This window comes from Chiloscyllium plagiosum, chromosome 2, assembly GCF_004010195.1.
Source record: "Chiloscyllium plagiosum isolate BGI_BamShark_2017 chromosome 2, ASM401019v2, whole genome shotgun sequence".
NCBI lineage: Eukaryota > Metazoa > Chordata > Chondrichthyes > Orectolobiformes > Hemiscylliidae > Chiloscyllium > Chiloscyllium plagiosum.
This window is the reverse complement of record NC_057711.1, coordinates 35,950,126-35,968,585: the sequence shown is the minus strand read 5'-3', so window position 1 is coordinate 35,968,585 and position 18,460 is coordinate 35,950,126. Positions and strand designations below refer to the sequence as shown.

At 41.8% G+C, this 18,460-nt stretch overlaps 1 protein-coding gene across 1 annotated transcript in view; it reads left to right on the top strand.

Annotated features, from left to right (window-relative positions):
• Positions 1-18,460, top strand: part of arhgef28a (Rho guanine nucleotide exchange factor (GEF) 28a) — a 479,393-nt gene that overhangs the window by 290,930 nt on the left and 170,003 nt on the right. Inside the window, exons 21-24 of the mRNA XM_043707577.1 lie at positions 3,530-3,587; positions 10,659-10,809; positions 13,799-13,920; positions 17,144-17,284. Coding sequence (XP_043563512.1) covers positions 3,530-3,587; positions 10,659-10,809; positions 13,799-13,920; positions 17,144-17,284 — 472 coding nt within the window. The remainder of the gene's footprint in view (positions 1-3,529; positions 3,588-10,658; positions 10,810-13,798; positions 13,921-17,143; positions 17,285-18,460) is intronic.

The following is an 18,460-nucleotide window of genomic DNA, read 5'->3' as shown; positions in this document are numbered from 1 at the left end:
GGTGGAGGAACAGAGGGATCTTGGTGTCTATGTACATAGATCTTTGAAGGTTGCCACTCAGGTGGATAGAGTTTGTAAGAAGGCCTATGAGTATTATCGTTCATTAGCAGAGGGATTGAATTCAAGAGTCGTGAAGTGATGTTGCAGCTGTACAGGACTTTGGTTAGGCCACAGTTGGTGTACTGTGTGCAGTTCTGGTCGCCTCACTTTAGGAAAGATGTGGAAGCTTTGGAGAGGGTGCAGAGAAGATTTACCAGGATGTTGCCTGGAATGGAGAGGAAGTCGTCCGAGGATAGGTTGAGAGTTCTCGGCCTTTTCTCGTTGGAACGGCGAAGGATGATGGGTGACTTGATAGAGGTTTATAAGATGATCAGGGGAATAGATAGAGTAGACAGTCAGAAACTTTTTCCCCGGGTACAACAGAGTGTTACAAGGGGACATAAATTTAAGGTGAAGGGTGGAAGGTATAGGGGAGATGTCAGGGGTGGGTTCTTTACCCAGAGAGTGGTGGGGGCATGGAATGCGCTGCCCGTGGGAGTGGTAGAGTCGGAATCATTGGCGACCTTTAAGCGGCATTTGGATAGGTACATGGATGGGTACTTAATCTAGGTTAGAAGTTCGGCACAACATCGTGGGCCGTAGGGCCTGTTCTGTGCTGTATTGTTCTATGTTCTATGTTCTATGTTCTATGAACTACAGCATCACATGCCAACTGAATGGCCTACTCCTGTATTTGAATCGTTCAAGAAGGTTGCTCAGCACCACCTTCTCAAAGGCTATTGGGTCTAGCAATAAATATGAAAATATGTTAATTATGTCTAATCAACTTATTGTAGTTAAGTTCATGTTTAACAAACTTATTGAAAAAGTAACGTGCTGTGGATAAAGGGGATCTTGTGGATGTGCTTCATTTAGAATTCCAGGAGATATTTGTTGTGTTGTCAAAGGGTTTTGTGCGACATTAAAAAACCACAGAGTTCAAGGTTGGGGCCAGGGGCTCAATAGGAGATTGACTAGCTAACAGAACACAGAAGAATAGGCCTAAATGGGTCATTTTCTTATTGGCAAGATACATTGAGTGGTGTGCCATAGGGATCAGTACTAGGTCTTCAACTCTTTACAAATTTTATAAATGACAAGTGAAGAGACCAAATATGATTGCTGAATTTACTAGTGATGTAAAAATAGGTAGGAAATTAAACAGTTTTGGCAAAAAATGGCGTATAATGTGAGGAAAATGTGAAGTTGTCCATTTTAGTAGAAATAAATAAATAGCATATTGTCAAAATATCTAAGTAGTCATAAATTATAGTCCTTTGAGATACAAAAGGATCTGGGCATCCCTGTGCATTACTCACAAAAAGCTAGTTTGCAGGTGCAGCAGGAAATTAGGAAAACTAGTAGAATGTAAACATTTATTTCAAGGTGAACAGAGTACAAAGATTGCACAATTATGTTTCAGTCATACAGGGCAATATCGGTACTACATCTGGAATACTGTGCACAGTACTAATATCCTCATTTATGGAAGGTTGTAACTTCATTAGAAGCAGTTCAGAGAACGTTGACCAGACTAATATCTGGAGTGGATGTGTTGCCTTATGAGAAAAGGTTGGACAGTTTAAGATTGTATCTACTGGAGTTTAGAAGACTGGATTATAACATACAAGATCCTGAAAGTCTTGCCAGAGTAGAAGGAACAAGGATACTTCCACTGTAGGAGAATCTAGAACCGGGATACTGTTTAAAAATCAGGAGTTGCCCATCTTAGAGATATGGGGAAATATTTTCTCACACACTGTTGCTTGATGTTGGAACTGTTCCTCAAAAGAAACCAGATGGCACAATCTCATTTAGGGTCGCCTATTTAAAACAGAGATGAGGAGGATCTTTTTCTTCGAGATTAGTGGATATGAGGAATTATTTACTGTAGAGGGCTGTCAAGGCTGGGTCATTAAGTCTATTCAATACTGAGATGAACATTTTTTTTTAAATTAGGGAACTTAGAGTTATTGGAACAAGATAGGAAAGTGAAGTTAGTGATTGTCAGATCAATCATGATCCAATTGAATGGTAGAGCAGACTAAATGGGCTGAATGGCCTACTTCTGGTCCTATGTCTTATGGTCTTAAGATGGTGGAGAAGAGACTTTTGAATATTCTTAAAGTAATGGGAAGTAGATTCTTGATAAGCCAGTGGGTGAAAGGTTATCAGGGTAGGCCATAAGTTTAAATAATTAGATCAGCCATGATTGAAATGAATTGAATTGATGGTGTAGGCTTGAAGGACCAAGAGGCCTATGTCTGCTCATAATTTGGTCATCCATACGCAATTGACATTCATATTCCAGTAACGAATATGAAGAATTGTTGGTGGTGTGCTATTAGATTAGATTCCCTACAGTGTGGAAACAGGCCCTTCGGCCCAACAAGTCCACACCAACCCGCCTAACACTATGGGCAATTTAACATGGCCAATTCATCTAGCCTGCACATCTTTGTGACTGTGGGAGGAAACCAGAGCACCCGGAGGAAACCCACACAGACACCAGGAGAATGTGCAAACTCCACACAGACAGTCGTCCGAGGCTGGAATTGAACTTGGGACCCTAGTGCTGTGAGGTAGCAGTGCTAACCACTGCACCACCATGCATTGTTAGGTATGCAAGTGTTTATGTAATCAAAAATGGATATCCAATTACAAGTAGAAATTTACCATTCACAGGAGAAAATCTTCACTCATTTTGTAAGATGGTCTTAATGCTGGTGATTTTAAACATAAGATTTCACTTTCGTTAAAGTCAAATTTGTATCCCGTTAAACCTTCATGATTGATGTTTAAAATAAACTTTGGCTCACATTTTATCAAAAAATACATTTATGTGTCAGAAGGTGACATAAAATTACAGGCTTATATCCATCATGCCTTTCTTAAAATTAATTAAGCTGGGATAAATTAATGAGTTATGGAGTTGACATTTTGAGTCTGATGTAACTATTCTTCAGAAGAGTTCTAAAACATTAACTCTGTTTCTACTTCCACAGATGTTGACAGACTTGCTAAATTTCTCTAGAAAGTCCATGTTTGTTTCAGATTTCCAGTGTCTGCAGTATTTTGGCTTGAATGAGTTATGGCCTAAATATGCAGTTATTGATAACTATTAAGATACAAAATATGAAAATAATGAGTACAGTAGAAACTTTTTGTGGATCTTGTTTGACATATAGTATTTTCAGAAATAATTTCATTAATTGTTCAACCATTTGTAACTAAGCCTTACTTTGCTTAAGGCTCCAGTCTCTGGCATTCCCTCCATATAACACATTGCCTTGCTATCTTGCTTTCCTCAATTAAGACAGTACCTTTTTGACCAAGCTTTTGCTCATCTGATTAATATTTCCTTATACAGCTTAGAGTGATACTATGTTTGCAATACTCTCATGATATTCCTTTATTTTAAAGGTGCTAAAGAAGTATAAGTTGTTGTTGTTATTCTATTCTTTTGAACTCGTGGGGTTTTTTTCTGCAGAATCTTCAAGACAAATGTCACATAGTATCACGAAGCAAACCAACCCAGTGTGTGCACTGTAAGTATGAATAACTGCATCAAAATATTTTTGAAACTATGTGTACCTATTTGTTAAAACAGCTGGTTTTTTTTGTAGATTAGATTAGATTACAGTGTGGAAACAGGTCCTTCGGCCCAACAAGTCCACACCGACCCGAAACCCACCCCTACATTTACCCCTTACCTAACACTACGGGCAATTTAGTATGGCCAATTCACCTGACCCTGCACATCTTTGGACAGTGGGAGGAAACCGGAGCACCCAGAGGAAACCCACGCAGACACGGGGAGAACGTGCAAACTCCACACAGTCAGTCGCACGAGGCGGGAATTGAACCCGGGTCTCTGGCGCTGTGAGGCAGCAGTGCTAACCACTGTGCCACCGTGCCGCCCACAAGTCACAAGTTTCATTTTCTGATGTGAGGTAAATGCAGGAGCAGGAATGTACTAAAGAAACATGCAGCTCTACATTCACCAACTTCTGCACCGGCCCCACCCTTTTAGCATATTTTCCAACTTTGGCAAATAGAATTAAGGAGAATCCAAATATATGAAGGACAAAAGGAGAGAATAGGGCCCCTCAAAGATCAACAAGGCGGCCTTTGTGTGGAGCCACAGAAAATGGGGGAAATACTAAATGAATATTTTGCGTCAGTATTTACTGTGGAAAAGAAAGTGGAAGATATAGACTGTAGGGAAATAGATGGTGATATCTTGCAAAATGTCCAGATTACAGAGGAGGAAGTGCTGGATGTCTTGAAACGGTTTAAAGTGGATAAATCCCCAGGACCTGATCAGGTGTACCCGAGAACTCTGTGGGAAGCTAGAGAAGTGATTGTTGGGCCTTTCGCTGAGATATTTGTATCATCGATAGTCACAGGTGAGGTGCCGAAGACTGGAGGTTGATGCCACTGTTTAAGAAGGGCGATTATTGGAAAGATGTTGTGAAACTTGAAAGGGTTCAGAAAAGATTTACAAGGATGTTGCCAGGGTTGGAGGATCTGAGCTACAGGGAGCGGCTGAACAGGCTGGGGCTGTTTTCCCTGGAGCGTCGGAAGCTGAGAGGTGACCTTATAGAGGGTTACAAAATTATGAGGGGCATGGATAGGATAAATAGACAAAGTCTTTTCCCTGGGGTCGGGGAGTCCCGAACTAGAGGGCATAGGTTTAGGGTGAGAGGGGAAAGATATAAAAGAGACCTAAGGGGCAACCTTTTCACGCAGAGGGTGGTATGTGTATGGAATGAGCTGCCAGAGGATGTGGTGGAGGCTGGTACAATTGCAACATTTAAGAGGCATTTGGATGGGTATATGAATAGGAAGGGTTTGGAGGGATATGGGCCAGGTGATGGCAGGTGGGACTAGATTGGGTTGGGATAGCTGGTCGGCATGGACGGGTTGGACCAAAGGGTCTGTTTCCATGCTGTACATCTCTATGACTCTATGACTATGACTCTATTGGCAGTGTTGGCGGTTTTTTCTCATTCCTGGTAACTTGTGGTATTTGCCACCTATACTGGTATGTATTTGGTACTGGGTCGGGGCTGTTTGAAATAATTTGATGCCACCCATTCTCTTTGCTTTTGTCTTGAGGCTATTTAAGATACACCACCATGGATGTATCTATAGAAGAGGCACTGTTCTTAGATAACAAGAAAGTTTGTTCCATGTTAGCAATTTGTACAATGACATTTGGTCAGAAGTAGTTATTAGGACTAAAGACAGTAAATGTTGGGAAACTTAGCAAGGTTTTACAGAATCTGTGGAGAGACAAACTAGTTTAATATTTTGAGTCCACTATGACTTCTTCAAAATAATTACCTCAGTAAACATCTTTATAAATAGTATTAATTCGCTTTCAGATAACTCAAAAAAAATTAGGTTGTATTAAGTTTAGTGATGCCACATTTTTATTTTTTGCCATTTCTACATCTAAATTTATAATGAATTATAAGCCAGATTCTCACAACTGCCAAGCATCACTAGATAACATGGAAGTGCCAAAAGGTAGAATAAAATTCTGAAAATAATTTTAAAAATTAGCTTTGATGGATGTAATGAAGAGGTTTTTGAGTCAATTTCTTGCTACTTGCACACCAAGAGCACTCGCAGAAGGGCATCCAACTAAAAAACATTTTGAGGCTGATACCCTCCAATCTGCTGCCATTAGTTCTGCCCTCACTCCTGTGGTGCTGCAGCTCAGAAAAGCTAACTGATGTAGATGCACACTTTTTGACTTGCTTGGCATGTTACAAGAGGGTGACCACCAATTTTATGGACGTATCAATACTTGAACATTGTGGGCCTCTAAAAAGGGGGCCCTTTGAGAAGTTACAGAATTGAAGAAATGAGATAAAGCTTCAGCCAACAGATTTAGTATACAAAAGATAATTGATTCAGGAGCAGTTAATCTTTTGATTATTTTATAAGAAAGGCTTTTTGTTCTGACCTTTTGGTCCTTCCTGGAGGCCGCTGAAAGTTGAAGAATTGGTGTGTTCTTCACACATTTTATATAAAGTAGGAGAATGGTCATGAACATAGCTGGATCTGAGACATTAGCAAAGGAGGAAGAAACTGCTGACTTGGTGGAATCCAAGAAACACACAGAGCAAATCCAACATTAATACCTTCCAGCTCAGCAAACAAACCTACATCCAGATTAATAGATCTTTCTGAGAAGCAGAGCATTAGGAGCATTGCTTCAGCAGGAAGATAGCAAGAGAGCTCTTTTCAGTGACTGGGAAATGGTGTGCAACTCTAATTCTGAAGCTCCATAATTCTTCTTACTTCAGTCAAAATTACAATAGCATTCAACTATTATTTTATAGAAGGCTTTCGAGCAACCGCAGGAGATATATCTACATCAACTGACATACAGTCTCTATATAGAACTTAGAACATTACAGCGCAGTACAGGCCCTTCGGCCCTCAATGTTGCGCCGACCTGTCATACCAATCTGAAGCCCATCTAACCTACACTATTCCATGTACGTACATATGATTGACCAATGATGACTTAAATGTACTTAAAGTTGGCGAATCTACTATCGTTGTAGGCAAAGCATTCCATATCCTTTATTCTCTGAGTAAAGAAACTACCTCTGACATCTGTCCTATATCTATCACCCCTCAATTTAAAGCTATGCCCCCTCATGCTCGCCATCACCATTCTTGAAAAAAAGCTCTCCCTGTTCACCCTATCTAACCCTCTGATTATCTTATATGTCTCTATTAAGTCACCTCTCAACCTTCTTCTCTCTAACGAAAACAGCCTCAAGTCCCTCAGCCTTTCCTTGTAAGACCTTCCCTCCATACCAGGCAACATCCTAGTAAATCTCCTCTGCACACTTTCCAAAGCTTCCACATTCTTCTTATAATGCTGTGACCAGAACTGTAAACAATACTCCAAGTGTGGCCGCACTAAAGTTTTGTACAGCTGTAGCATAACCTCATGGTTCCGGAACTCGATCCCCTATTAATTAAAGCTAAAACACTGTATGCCTTCTTAACAACCCTGTCAACCTGGGTGGCAACTTTCAAGGATCTGTGTACCTGGACACCGAGATCTCTCTGCTCCTCTACACTACCAAGAATCTTACCATTAGCCCAGTACTTTGCATTCCGGTTACTCCGACCAAAGTGAATCACCTCACACTTGTCCACATTAAACTCCATTTGCCACCTGTCAGCCCAGCTCTGCAGCTTATCTATGTCTCTCTGTAACCTACAACATCCTTCGTCACTATCCACAACTCCACCGACCTTAGTGTCGTCTGCAAATTTACTAACCCACCCTTCTATGCCCTCATCCAGGTCATTTATAAAAATGACGAACAGCAGTGGACCCAACCACTGGTAACTGGACTCCAGGCTGAACATTCCCCATCAACCACCACCCTCTGTCTTCTTTCAGCAAGCCGATTACTGATCCAAACTGCTATATCTCCCATAATCCCATTCCTCCACATTTAGTACAATAGCCTACTGTGGGGAACGCCTTGCTGAAATCCATATACACCACATCAACCGGTTTACTCTCACCTACCTGTGTGGTCACTTTCTCAAAGAACTCAATAGGTTTGTGAGGCACGACCTACCCTTCACAAAACCGTGCTGACTATCCCTAATCAAATTATTCTTTTGTAGATGATTATAAATCCTATTTCTTATAACTTTTTCCAACACTTAACCAACAACTGAAGTAAGGCTTACTGGTCTATAATTACCAGGATTGTCTCTACTCCCCTTCTTGAACAGGGGAACCACATTTGCTATCCTTCAGTCTTCTGGCACTATTCCTGTAGACAATGATGATTTAAAGATCAATACCAAAGGCTCGGCAATCTCCTCCCTGGCTTCCCAGAAGATCCTAGGATAAATCCCATCCAGCCCAGGGGACTTATCTATTTTCATACTCTGCAGGATTTCTAATACCTGCTCCTTGTGAACCTCAATCACACCTAGTCTAGTAGCCTGTATCTCAGTATTCTCCTCAACAACATTGTCGTTTTCTAGAGTGAATACTGTTGAAAAATATTCATTTAGTGCTTCCCCTATCTCGTCTGACTCCACACACAGCTTCCCACTACTATCCTTGATTGGTCCTAATCTTACTCTCGTCATTCTTTTATTCCTTAAATACCTATAGAAAGCCTTAGGGTTTACCCTGATTCTATCCGCCAATAACTTCTCATGTCTCCTCCTGGCTCTTCTGAGCTCTATCTTTAGGTCTTTCCTGGCTACCTTGTAACCCTCAAGCACCCTAACTGAGCCTTCACATCTCATCCTAACATAAGCCTTCATCTTTCTCATGACTAGAGATTCCACTTCCTTCGTAAACCATGGCTCCCGCGCTCTACAGCCTCCTCCCTGTCTGACAGGTACATACTTATCTAGGACACTCAGTAGCTTTTCCTTGAATAAGCTCCACATTTCTAATGTGCCTATCCCCTCCAGTTTCCTCTCCATTCTATGCTTCCTAAATCTTGCCTAATCGCATCGTAATTGACTTTCCCCCAGCTGTAACTCTTGCCCAGTGGTATACACCTATCCCTTTCTATCACTAAAGTAAACATAACCAAATTGTGATCACTATCACCAAAGTGCTCACCTACTTCCAAGTCTAACACCTGGCCGGGCTCATTACCCAGTACCAAATCTAATGTGGCTTCACCCCTTGTTGGCCTGTCTACATACTGTGTCAGGAAGCCCTCCTGCACACACTAGACAAAAACTGACCCATCTATAGTACTCGTACTATAGTGTTCCCAGTCAATATTTGGAAAGTTGAATTACTCCATGACAACCACCCTGTCTCTCTCACTCCTATCGAGAATCATCTTTGCTATCCTTTCCTCTACATCTCTGGAACTATTCGGAGACCTATAGAAAACTCCCAACAGGGTGACCTCTCCTTTCCTGTTTCTAGCTTCAGCCCATACTACCTCAGTTGATGAATCCTCAAACATCCTTTCTGCAACTGTAATACTGTCCTTGACCAACAATGCTACACCTCCCCCTCTTTTACCATCTTCTCTGTTCTTACTGAAACATCTAAATCCTGGAATCTGCAACAACCATTCCTGTCCATGCTCTATCCATGTCTCCGAAATGGCCACAACGTCCAAGTCCCAGGTACCAACCCATGCTGCAAGTTTACCCACCTTATTCCGGATGCTCCTGGTGTTGAAGTAGTCACACTTCAAACCAACTTTTTGCTTGCTGGCGCCATCTTGCGTCCCTGAAACTTGATTTCGGACCTCCCTACTCTCAACCTTTTCTATACTTGAACTACAATTTTGATTCCCATCCCCCTGCTGGATTAATTTAAACCCACCCCAATAGCCTTAGCGAATTTCCCCCTCAGGATATTGGTACCCCTCTGGTTCAGATGAAGACCATCCTGCTTGTAGAGGTCTCACCTACCCCAGAAAGAGCCCCAATTATCCAAGAATCCAAAACCTTCCCTCCTGCATCACCCCTGTAGCCACATGTTCAACTCCCCTCTCTCCCTATTCCTTGTCTCACTAGCACGTGGCACGGGCAACAAACCAGAGACAACAACTCTGTTTGTCCTAGCTCTAAGCTTCCATCCTCGCTCCCTAAATTTCTGCCTTAAATCCCCATCTCTCTTCCTACCTATGTCATTGGTGCCTATGTGGGCCACGATTTGGGGCTGCTCCCCCTCCCCCTTAAGGATCCCAAAAACACGATCAAAGACATCATGAACCCTGGAACCTGGGAGGCAACACACCAACCGTGAGTCTCTCTCGTCCCCACAGAACCTCCTATCTGTCCCCCGAACTATGGAGTCCCCGGTGACTACTGCTCTGCTCCTCTTCCCCTTTCCTTTCTGAGCAGCAGGGACAGACTCTGTGCCAGAGCTCTGTACCCCACTGCTTTCCCCTGGTAAGTCCCCCTCGCCCCTCAACAGTATCCAAAGCGGTATACTTATTGTTGAGGGGAATGGCCACAGGGGATCCCTGCACTGCCTGCCGGCTCCCTTTCCGTCCCCTGACTGTAACCCATTTGCCTTTTTCTTGTTCTTAGGAGTGACTACCTCCCTGTAACTCTTCTCAATAATCCCCTCTGCCTCCCAAATGATCCGAAGTTCATCCAGCTCCAGCTCCTTAACGCGGTTTTCGAGGAGCTTGAGTTGGGTGCACTTCCCGCAGATGTAGTCAGCAGGGACACTAGTGGTGACCCTTACCTCCCACATTCTGCAGGAGGAACATTCAACTGCCCTAACCTCCATTCCCACTATTCTAAATTCCCAAAGAGACTGTTGAAAAAATAAGGAATAAGAAAAACTAAAAAGAAACTCGTTACCTTACCAATCTGGCACACAGGTCCTTTTCCTTTGGTTAGAGGAGGAGAGTGAGTGGGAGACACTACCCGAGTAGTGTTTCGGGTAACGCAACCACACAAATATATGACTTCCCAGAAGTCCTTCGCTCTTCCTTTGTAAATATGCATTTACAAAGTTACTGATGCCACATTCATTAGGGTGACTGACCACATTGTCTACTTGATATACCAAACATCAACAAAGGCTTCTGTTTAAACTATTAAAATGTCTGTTGTTTCAATAGCAAATTCACTGAAGGACGCTTCACAGTCTGCATTCCTATCAATGAACTCCACCTCATCATCCTTGCCTATTGGACTTTCTGCTCTCAAACGAGACATCTCGCTACAACATCAGCCATTGTCAAAGAGTGCTTCTAGTATTGGTATAGACAGGTAAGCATAATCGTTTTCCTTCTAAATATTGTAAACCTTGTTGAACATATCATGATGAGATTGTAAAATGTAGGGGCAGAAATAGGCATTCAGTCCATTGAGTCTGCTCTGACATTTACTGAGATCATGGCTGCTCTGATTATCCTCAACTCCACATGTCTGCCTTATCCCTATAGTCTTTGATTATTTAAATTAAAATCTGTCTGCCTCAGCCTTGAATATACTTAAAGACCCAACCTCAACAGCTGTCTACAATAAAGAGTTCCACAGATTCGCTATCCTCTGAGAGAGTAAATTTCTCGTCTATGTCTTAAATGTGCGACTCCTTACAATGAGGTGAAGTGCTCTGGTCCTAGACTGTCCTACAACAGGACAACAATATTTGCGTATCTGCCCTGTCAAGTTCCCTAAGAATTCTGTATGTTTCAATAAGGTCACCTCTCATTCTTCTAAATTTCAATGAGTGCGAGCCCAACCTACCAACCTCTCATCATAAGACATTCCCTCCATACCTGGTATCAACAAAGAACAAGAAAATGACCAGGAACAGGTCCTTTGGCCTGCCAAATCTGCACTGCCACATTTTGCCCTTTAATGCTAAAACTGTCTTCACTTACAGGATCCATATCCCTCTATTCCTTTCCTATTCATGTATTTATCCAAGTGCTTCTTGAATGCTGCTATTGTGTCTGCTTCCATCACCTCCTCTGGCAATGTGTTCCAGGCACTCATCATCCTTCATATGAAAAACATGCCTCACAGATCTCTCTTAAACTTGCTGCCTCGCACCTTGAATCTCTATCCCCTAGTAATTGACCTCTGTACCCTGGGAAAAGGCCTCATACTTTCCACTTTATCCATGCCATTCGCAATCTTTTAAACTTCTATTAGGTTGCTCCTCAACCTCCTGCATACCAGTGAAAACAAACCCAGTCTATCCAACCTTGCTTCACAGCTAAAATTCCCCATACCAGGCAACATCCTGGTAAACCTTTTCTGTACCCTCTCCAAAGCATCCACACCCTTCTGGTAGTGTGGTGACCAGAACTGTACACAATATTCAGAGTGTGACCTAACTAAAGTTCCATAAAGCTGCAGCATAACTTCTCTATTCTTATACTCAATGCCCCTTCTAATGAAGGCAGCATTCCATAAGCCTTTTTTCCGACTTATCTACCTGTGCTGCCACCTTCAGTGATTTGTGGAACTGCACACCTTGGTCTGTCTGCATATCAATACTCCTAAGGGTTCTGCCATTCACTGTATAATTTCCACCTGTACTTGACCTTCCAAAGTGCATCACCTCTCTTTTGTCTGGATTAAACTCCATTTACCATTTTTCTGCCCATGCATCCAACTGTCTATCCCGCTGTATCTTCTGACAATCCACCTCACTATCCACATCTCCACCAATCATTGTATCATCTGTAAATCTACAAATTAGACCAGCTAGATCATTTATGTAGATCATGAACAGCAGAAGTTCCTGCACTGATCCCTATGGGCCACCACTAGTCACAGCCCTCCATTCCGAAAAGCATCCTTCCACCACTACCCGCTGTCTCCTATAACTAAGCCAGTTCAGTATGTATCTTGCCAGCTCACCCCTGATACCATATGACTTCACCTTTTGTACTAGTGTTCCATGAGGGAACATTCAAAGGCTTTACTGAAGTCCATGTAGACAACATCAACCGCTTTTCCCTCATCAGTCATCTTTGTCACCTTCTCAAAAATCTCGATCAAATTAGTGAGGCATGACCTCCCCTGCACAAAACCACACTGTTTATCACTAATAAGTCCATTTGTTTCTAAATGCATATGTTTAAGTTCTTTCCTACCTTTCTTATATAGTTCAAGGGCTTCATCAGTTCCCATCCTGCTAGACCTATGTATTCTTCCTGTTTCTTTCTGACCAAAGTCATAACATCTCTGGTCATCCAAGGTTCATATAACTTGGCATAGTTATCTTTCATTCTCACAGGAACATGCCACTACTAAATTCTTGTCAACTGCAGTTTGGAATAATCCCACATGTCCAATGTGAATTTACCCTCAAACGGCTGCCTCCAATCAAAATTCTCCAGTTCCTGCCTAATATGGTTGTAGTTTGCCTGCCCCCAGTTTAACATATTCACCCATAGATTGCTGTTATCCCTATCGATGAGTATCTTAAAACTCACAGTATTATGAGTCACTACTCCCGAAATGCTCCCCCAATGAAACTTCATTCACATGGCTGGGCTCACTTCCCAAAACCAGTCTAATGAACCTTCTCTGGACTCTTCTCTTAATAAACTCAAAACCTTTCACAATATTCCAGCTGTAGTCTGGCTAATGCCTTATAAAGTTTTTGCAAAACCACCCTATTTTTATATTTCATTCCTTTTGAAGTGAAGGACAACATTCCATTTGCTTTCCCTATTACTCACTGAATGTGAATGCTAACATTTTGTAATTCATGGATAAGCACACCCAAAGCTCTCTGTCCTGTAGCTTTCTGAAGTCTTTCTCCATTAAAGTAATATTCAAGTCTTCTATTTTTCCTGCCACAGTATTTTCCCAAATTATATTCCTTATGGCTAGTTTATATCCATTCACTTAAGCTCTGTATCTTCCTCTACAGCATTTTTGAGTCATATTCTTCACTTGTCCTCACATCTATTTTTGTGTCATCCACAAACTTTGCTATAGTACATTTACATTCCTCATCCAAATCATTGTTATATGTAAATAATTGTAGTATCAGTACTGATCCCTGTGGCATTCCAATAGTTAAATGTTGTCATCCTGAAAATACCCCCTTATTCCAACTCTCTGTTTTCTATTAGTAGCCAATCCTCTTATTAAGTAGCTTGATGTGTGGTACCTTATCAAACACTTTCTGAAAATCCATATATATTACATCCATTGCTTCCCCTTTTTTCATTCCTGCTTGCTGCCTCCTCAGTGATTTAATTATCATGTGAAACACTTTTTTGTCTTTTAGAAGAATCATGGAGTCGATGGACATAGAGGTGGATAGCTATGTTTCCAGGAACAAGTCACAGTCTGAGGAACTGTTTCAAACAATGGACTCATCTCCTTCAACAGAATCACTTGCATTAGAGGGTGAGCTTCTTTCACAGTTGCATACATTTCAAGAAAATAGTGACTCACTGGTGGTGTGACCTGATTTTAATATAGTTGGTGCATTTTTTTGTATATAGCAGTCAGTTTCTTTCATGTCATTCATGAATAATACTTTAACAACGCAAGACAGATATCATGTTCATATTCCTTTCAAAGTCTTTCAACATTTCTGGAGCTCCTGAGAAGGTCTTGAGTCACTGACCTGTCCATGGTATCTTCTCCATGCTCATTACCTCCTTTGTTGAAAAATGTGGTGCTGGAAAAACACAGCAGGCCAGGCAGCATCCAAGGAGCAGGAGAATCGACGTTTCAGGCATAAGCCCTTCTTCAGGAAGCCCTCCTTTGCAAAGTTGGGGCCATCTGTTTTAACCTCTCCCTGACGCTTATTAAAAAGTCTGCTTGAGTTTTGATGTTGCTGCAGTTACTATCTATGGCCTATTTGAGAATAAACTTTGAAACTTGGTGTTCAGTTGTTTCATGCAAGTGTTGCATGTTTACATTAAACAAACTATTCAATAGTTACACTGATCAATCGGCTAATCACAGACTTCAGAAACCTTAAAGCATTATCTCATAACACAGGTATGACATGGAAACAGTCCTTTTGGTAATCACCCCAATCCCCTCCAAACAACTCATTACTGTAGCCTTTGGCTTCATTTCACCATAATCCTTAAGCTATGTCCATATGTCTAATCAGTCCCTCCCCTCCTCCACCTTTGCCTCTAGTAACATTTTCTTTTCACTCTTAACCTCTCTTGTCCTATTCTATTATTCTTCTTGGCACAAGCCCATCTTTGATCCCACAAGACAAGTGGTGTAGATTTGACATTATACAACTGGTTTAGTCATCCATTACAAAACCTTTCTGGACCATGTCAAACAATTTTGGGACTTATAACAATCTGCCAGGACTACTTATTTCAGAGTCGTCCTAGAATGAAAGGTGATTCCCTTGTTTTACAACAAACTGTCTCCTTAAACCTTTTGTTATGCCCTATCCATTCTCACCACAACTGCAAGTTTGAGGAGCTCGCCAACTTTTCTGTTATGGTTCAATTGTCTCTATCACCTGTTTCCTTGTCCACAAAGCTACATTTTTCCCAAGGTCCTCCAGCTTTTTCTCTAGCTTCTGGAGACACTGGTGTTAAGAAAAATGATGAGGGGATAAGTTGTATATTATAAAAGGCTAAAGATTTCTAATAGGACCAGACAGGGTAAATGTAGGAAGGGTGTTCCTCATGTCTGGCGAGTTCAGAACCAGAGGCCACAGTTTAAGGATATAGAATAAACTATTTAGGACTGAGATCAAGAGCATCTTTTTCATGCAGAGCACAATGAGCTGGTGGAAATCTCTGCCATGGAAGGAGGTTGATACCAAAATAGTGAATGTTTTCAGGAAGAAGGTTGATATAAGAAAGGATTGAAGAAAGGATTGGGAAGGTGATTCAGGAGATGAGCTTGGATCGGCGCAACATCGTGGGCCCAAGGGCCTGTACTGCGCTGTATTCTTCTATGTTCTATGTTCTATGTTCTATAATGTTTAGGGCTAAAGGGATCAAAGGATGGGGGGTAAAAGCAAATGAGTTGGGTGATCAACTGTGATCATATTGAATGATGGAGCAGGCTTGAAGGATTGAATAGACTAGCTCTGCTCCTCTTTTCTATATTCCTCTCCTATCTGTCCAACCCCTTTCCAAGTACATCTATTAAAATTAAGGTTAACCAGATAGAGTGTATTGACTGATTAAATGTTTTGAGCACACAAAGTTGTGTCAGAGTTTAAAGGGCTAATACTGAGGATTATGATGTCATATTGACTTGGTGTGGGAACAGTCTAGGATCTCAAAGGAATAAAACCTATCATAGGGCGGTATGGTGGCTCAATGGTTAGCATTGCTGCCTCACAGCATCAGGGACCCGGGTTCAATTCCCGCCTCGGGCAACTGTCTGTATGGAATTTGCACATTCTCCCCGTGTTTGTGTGGGTTTCCTCCGGGTGCTCTGGTTTCCTCTCACAGTCATAAAGATGTGCAGGTTAGGTGGATTGCTAAATTGCCCATAGTGTTAGTTGCATTAGTCAGGGGTAAATGTAGGGGAATGGATTGCTCTTCAGAGGGTCGGTGTGGACTTGTTGGGCCGAAGGGCCTGTTTCCACACTGTAGGGAATCTAATCTAATTTCCTACAACCTCTTCCATCAGGCAAAAGATACAGAAGCCTGAACACACAGCTTATTCCTAGCTGTTATTAGATCATAAAATCCCTACAGTGTGGAATCAGGCCATTTGGCCCAACAAGTCCCTACTGACATTCCAAAGAGTGACCTATTCCCCCACCCTATTACTCTACATTTACCCCTGATTAGTGCACCCAACCTGCACATCCCTGAACATTATGGGCAATTTAGCATGGCCAGTTCACCTAACATGACATCTTTTGGATTGCTGCAGACATGTGGAGAATGTGCAAACTCCACACAGTTGCCCAAGGCTGGAATCAAACCCAGGTCTCTGGTGCTGTGAGGCAGCAGTGCCAACCACTGAGCCACCGTGCCACCCCAGACTGATGAATGGACTCTCTGGCCTCAAATAATGCTTATCTTTCTAATGTCAATCTCACCATGGTGCACACTCTATGCAATGTAACCTGTACTGATGTAAACAAAACTTTTCACTGTACCTCAGTGCACATGACAATAAATCAATCAATCCAGGTCTTTCTCAGTCTTTGTAATAATAGACAGCATATAATACATAATATACATCACTTGTAATTAGCTGCTAACATGCAAGAATTTTCATCTTGTTTAAGACTTCTCCAAGTGGCCTATGACATCTGACCAAGCTGGTCCTATACTCTGTGAGCAATAGAGCAGACAGCCTCATACATTCGGGTGGTCCATGATGAGAATTCTTATTCATTACAGATAAATAACTCCAGAGGAGCTGAAGTGCATCAGCATTAGAAATAGTATTTTAATTTAATATGTTCTGGTTTCATTGCAAGAATACATCAGGATCCCATTCAAAGGGGTTGATTTTTATTTATTTGCACTTTTGACTTATTTAAAAGAATATGAAAGAGACGGTTGGGACACTTGAGTATTGGTAAGTAGGGAGTTAACATATAGTGTGTTCAAGCAGTTAGGATTCAAGTAAAATATTAATTGGAAGTCACTGACCTTAATTTTAATTTTACCAGATAATGTAGTCCCTTCAGTGCGTGGAGACCTTGAGTTTGATGCACAGGAGTTTAAAGCTGAGTCCTGGAGTCTTGCTGTTGATCATGCATTTAGTAGTAAACAACAGAAAGATCTGATAAAGCGACAAGATGTTATTTACGGTAAGTGTTCAATTTTAATAACATTGCATTAGTGGCTGCTTGAATAGTAATTGACATTTCTGAAAGGTTTAATTTTGTATTTTTTAAATTTAAATACAAATATTTAGCTAGGAGCTATTGAGTTCTTTCAAATTATTATAAAATATTAAAGAATAGTCCAAAATATTTTTTCCTCATTGATCATTATAAACAATCATAAGTTCAGCAGAAAGGGACATAAGAAATGTTTGGGAGAGACTAGTTGATCAAGTGAAATTGATCACTCTATTGTTCTACGATATCCTGATGAAGGGCTTTTGCCCGAAACGTCGATCTTACTGCTCCTTGGATGCTGCCTGAACTGCTGTGCTCTTCCAGCTCCACTAATCCAGAATCTGGTTTCCAGCATCTGCGGTCATTGTCTTTACCTAGAATAGAATAGCCTTTGTTGTCATGTGAACTTGAATGAGTGCAGTGAAATGTTTGTAATGTTGCCTATCAGTGCCATCATAGGTATAAAATACCTAGGTACAGATACTTTAAGTGTGGTTACAGAGTTTAAAAAATCCAGAATGATAATAGAAAGTGACCATAAGGACTTAAGTTCCAGTCCCTCTCCAACATGATTCCGTGTCGGCTGGCCCCAGGAGGCCACGTTTCCTCCGTGTGTTGGCCTCGGTTCAAGACTCACTTGGCTGCCTGTCTGGCTCCAGACCGCACCTGTTTCGCCAACGCTCCGGGAATCAACCCTCTCACTTTGTCACCGCTATGGAACCTGGCCGACGAATCAGCCCACTCACTTTGCCACCACTGTGGGTCTCAACCTGCTAGCTCCGCCGTGGGTCTTGGCCCATCCTCGCTCCACTGCCGCTGAGGGTTTCGGCCGACAAACCTGTGGAACCTGGCCTGTGCTCTCTCCGCCATCACTGCTGGACTAGGACAAAGCGCTTTGCTCCCTCCCAAGCTCCAGTCACGACCTGTTCTCTCGATTCCATGTCTAGGAAGGGCAGAGCAGTCAAAATTTGGGGGTGGGAAGAAACGAAAGCTACGAGGAGGAGAAAAAAAAGAAAGAAAAAGTTAAAGGAATTGGTGAGCAGAGGAGCTCCGACTTGAGAATCCTACTCTGCCACCATCTTGGTATTAAGGGTGCTTTTGTTCTTTCGTTTTATTGCCATAACATCCTGCAATAGTTTGCTG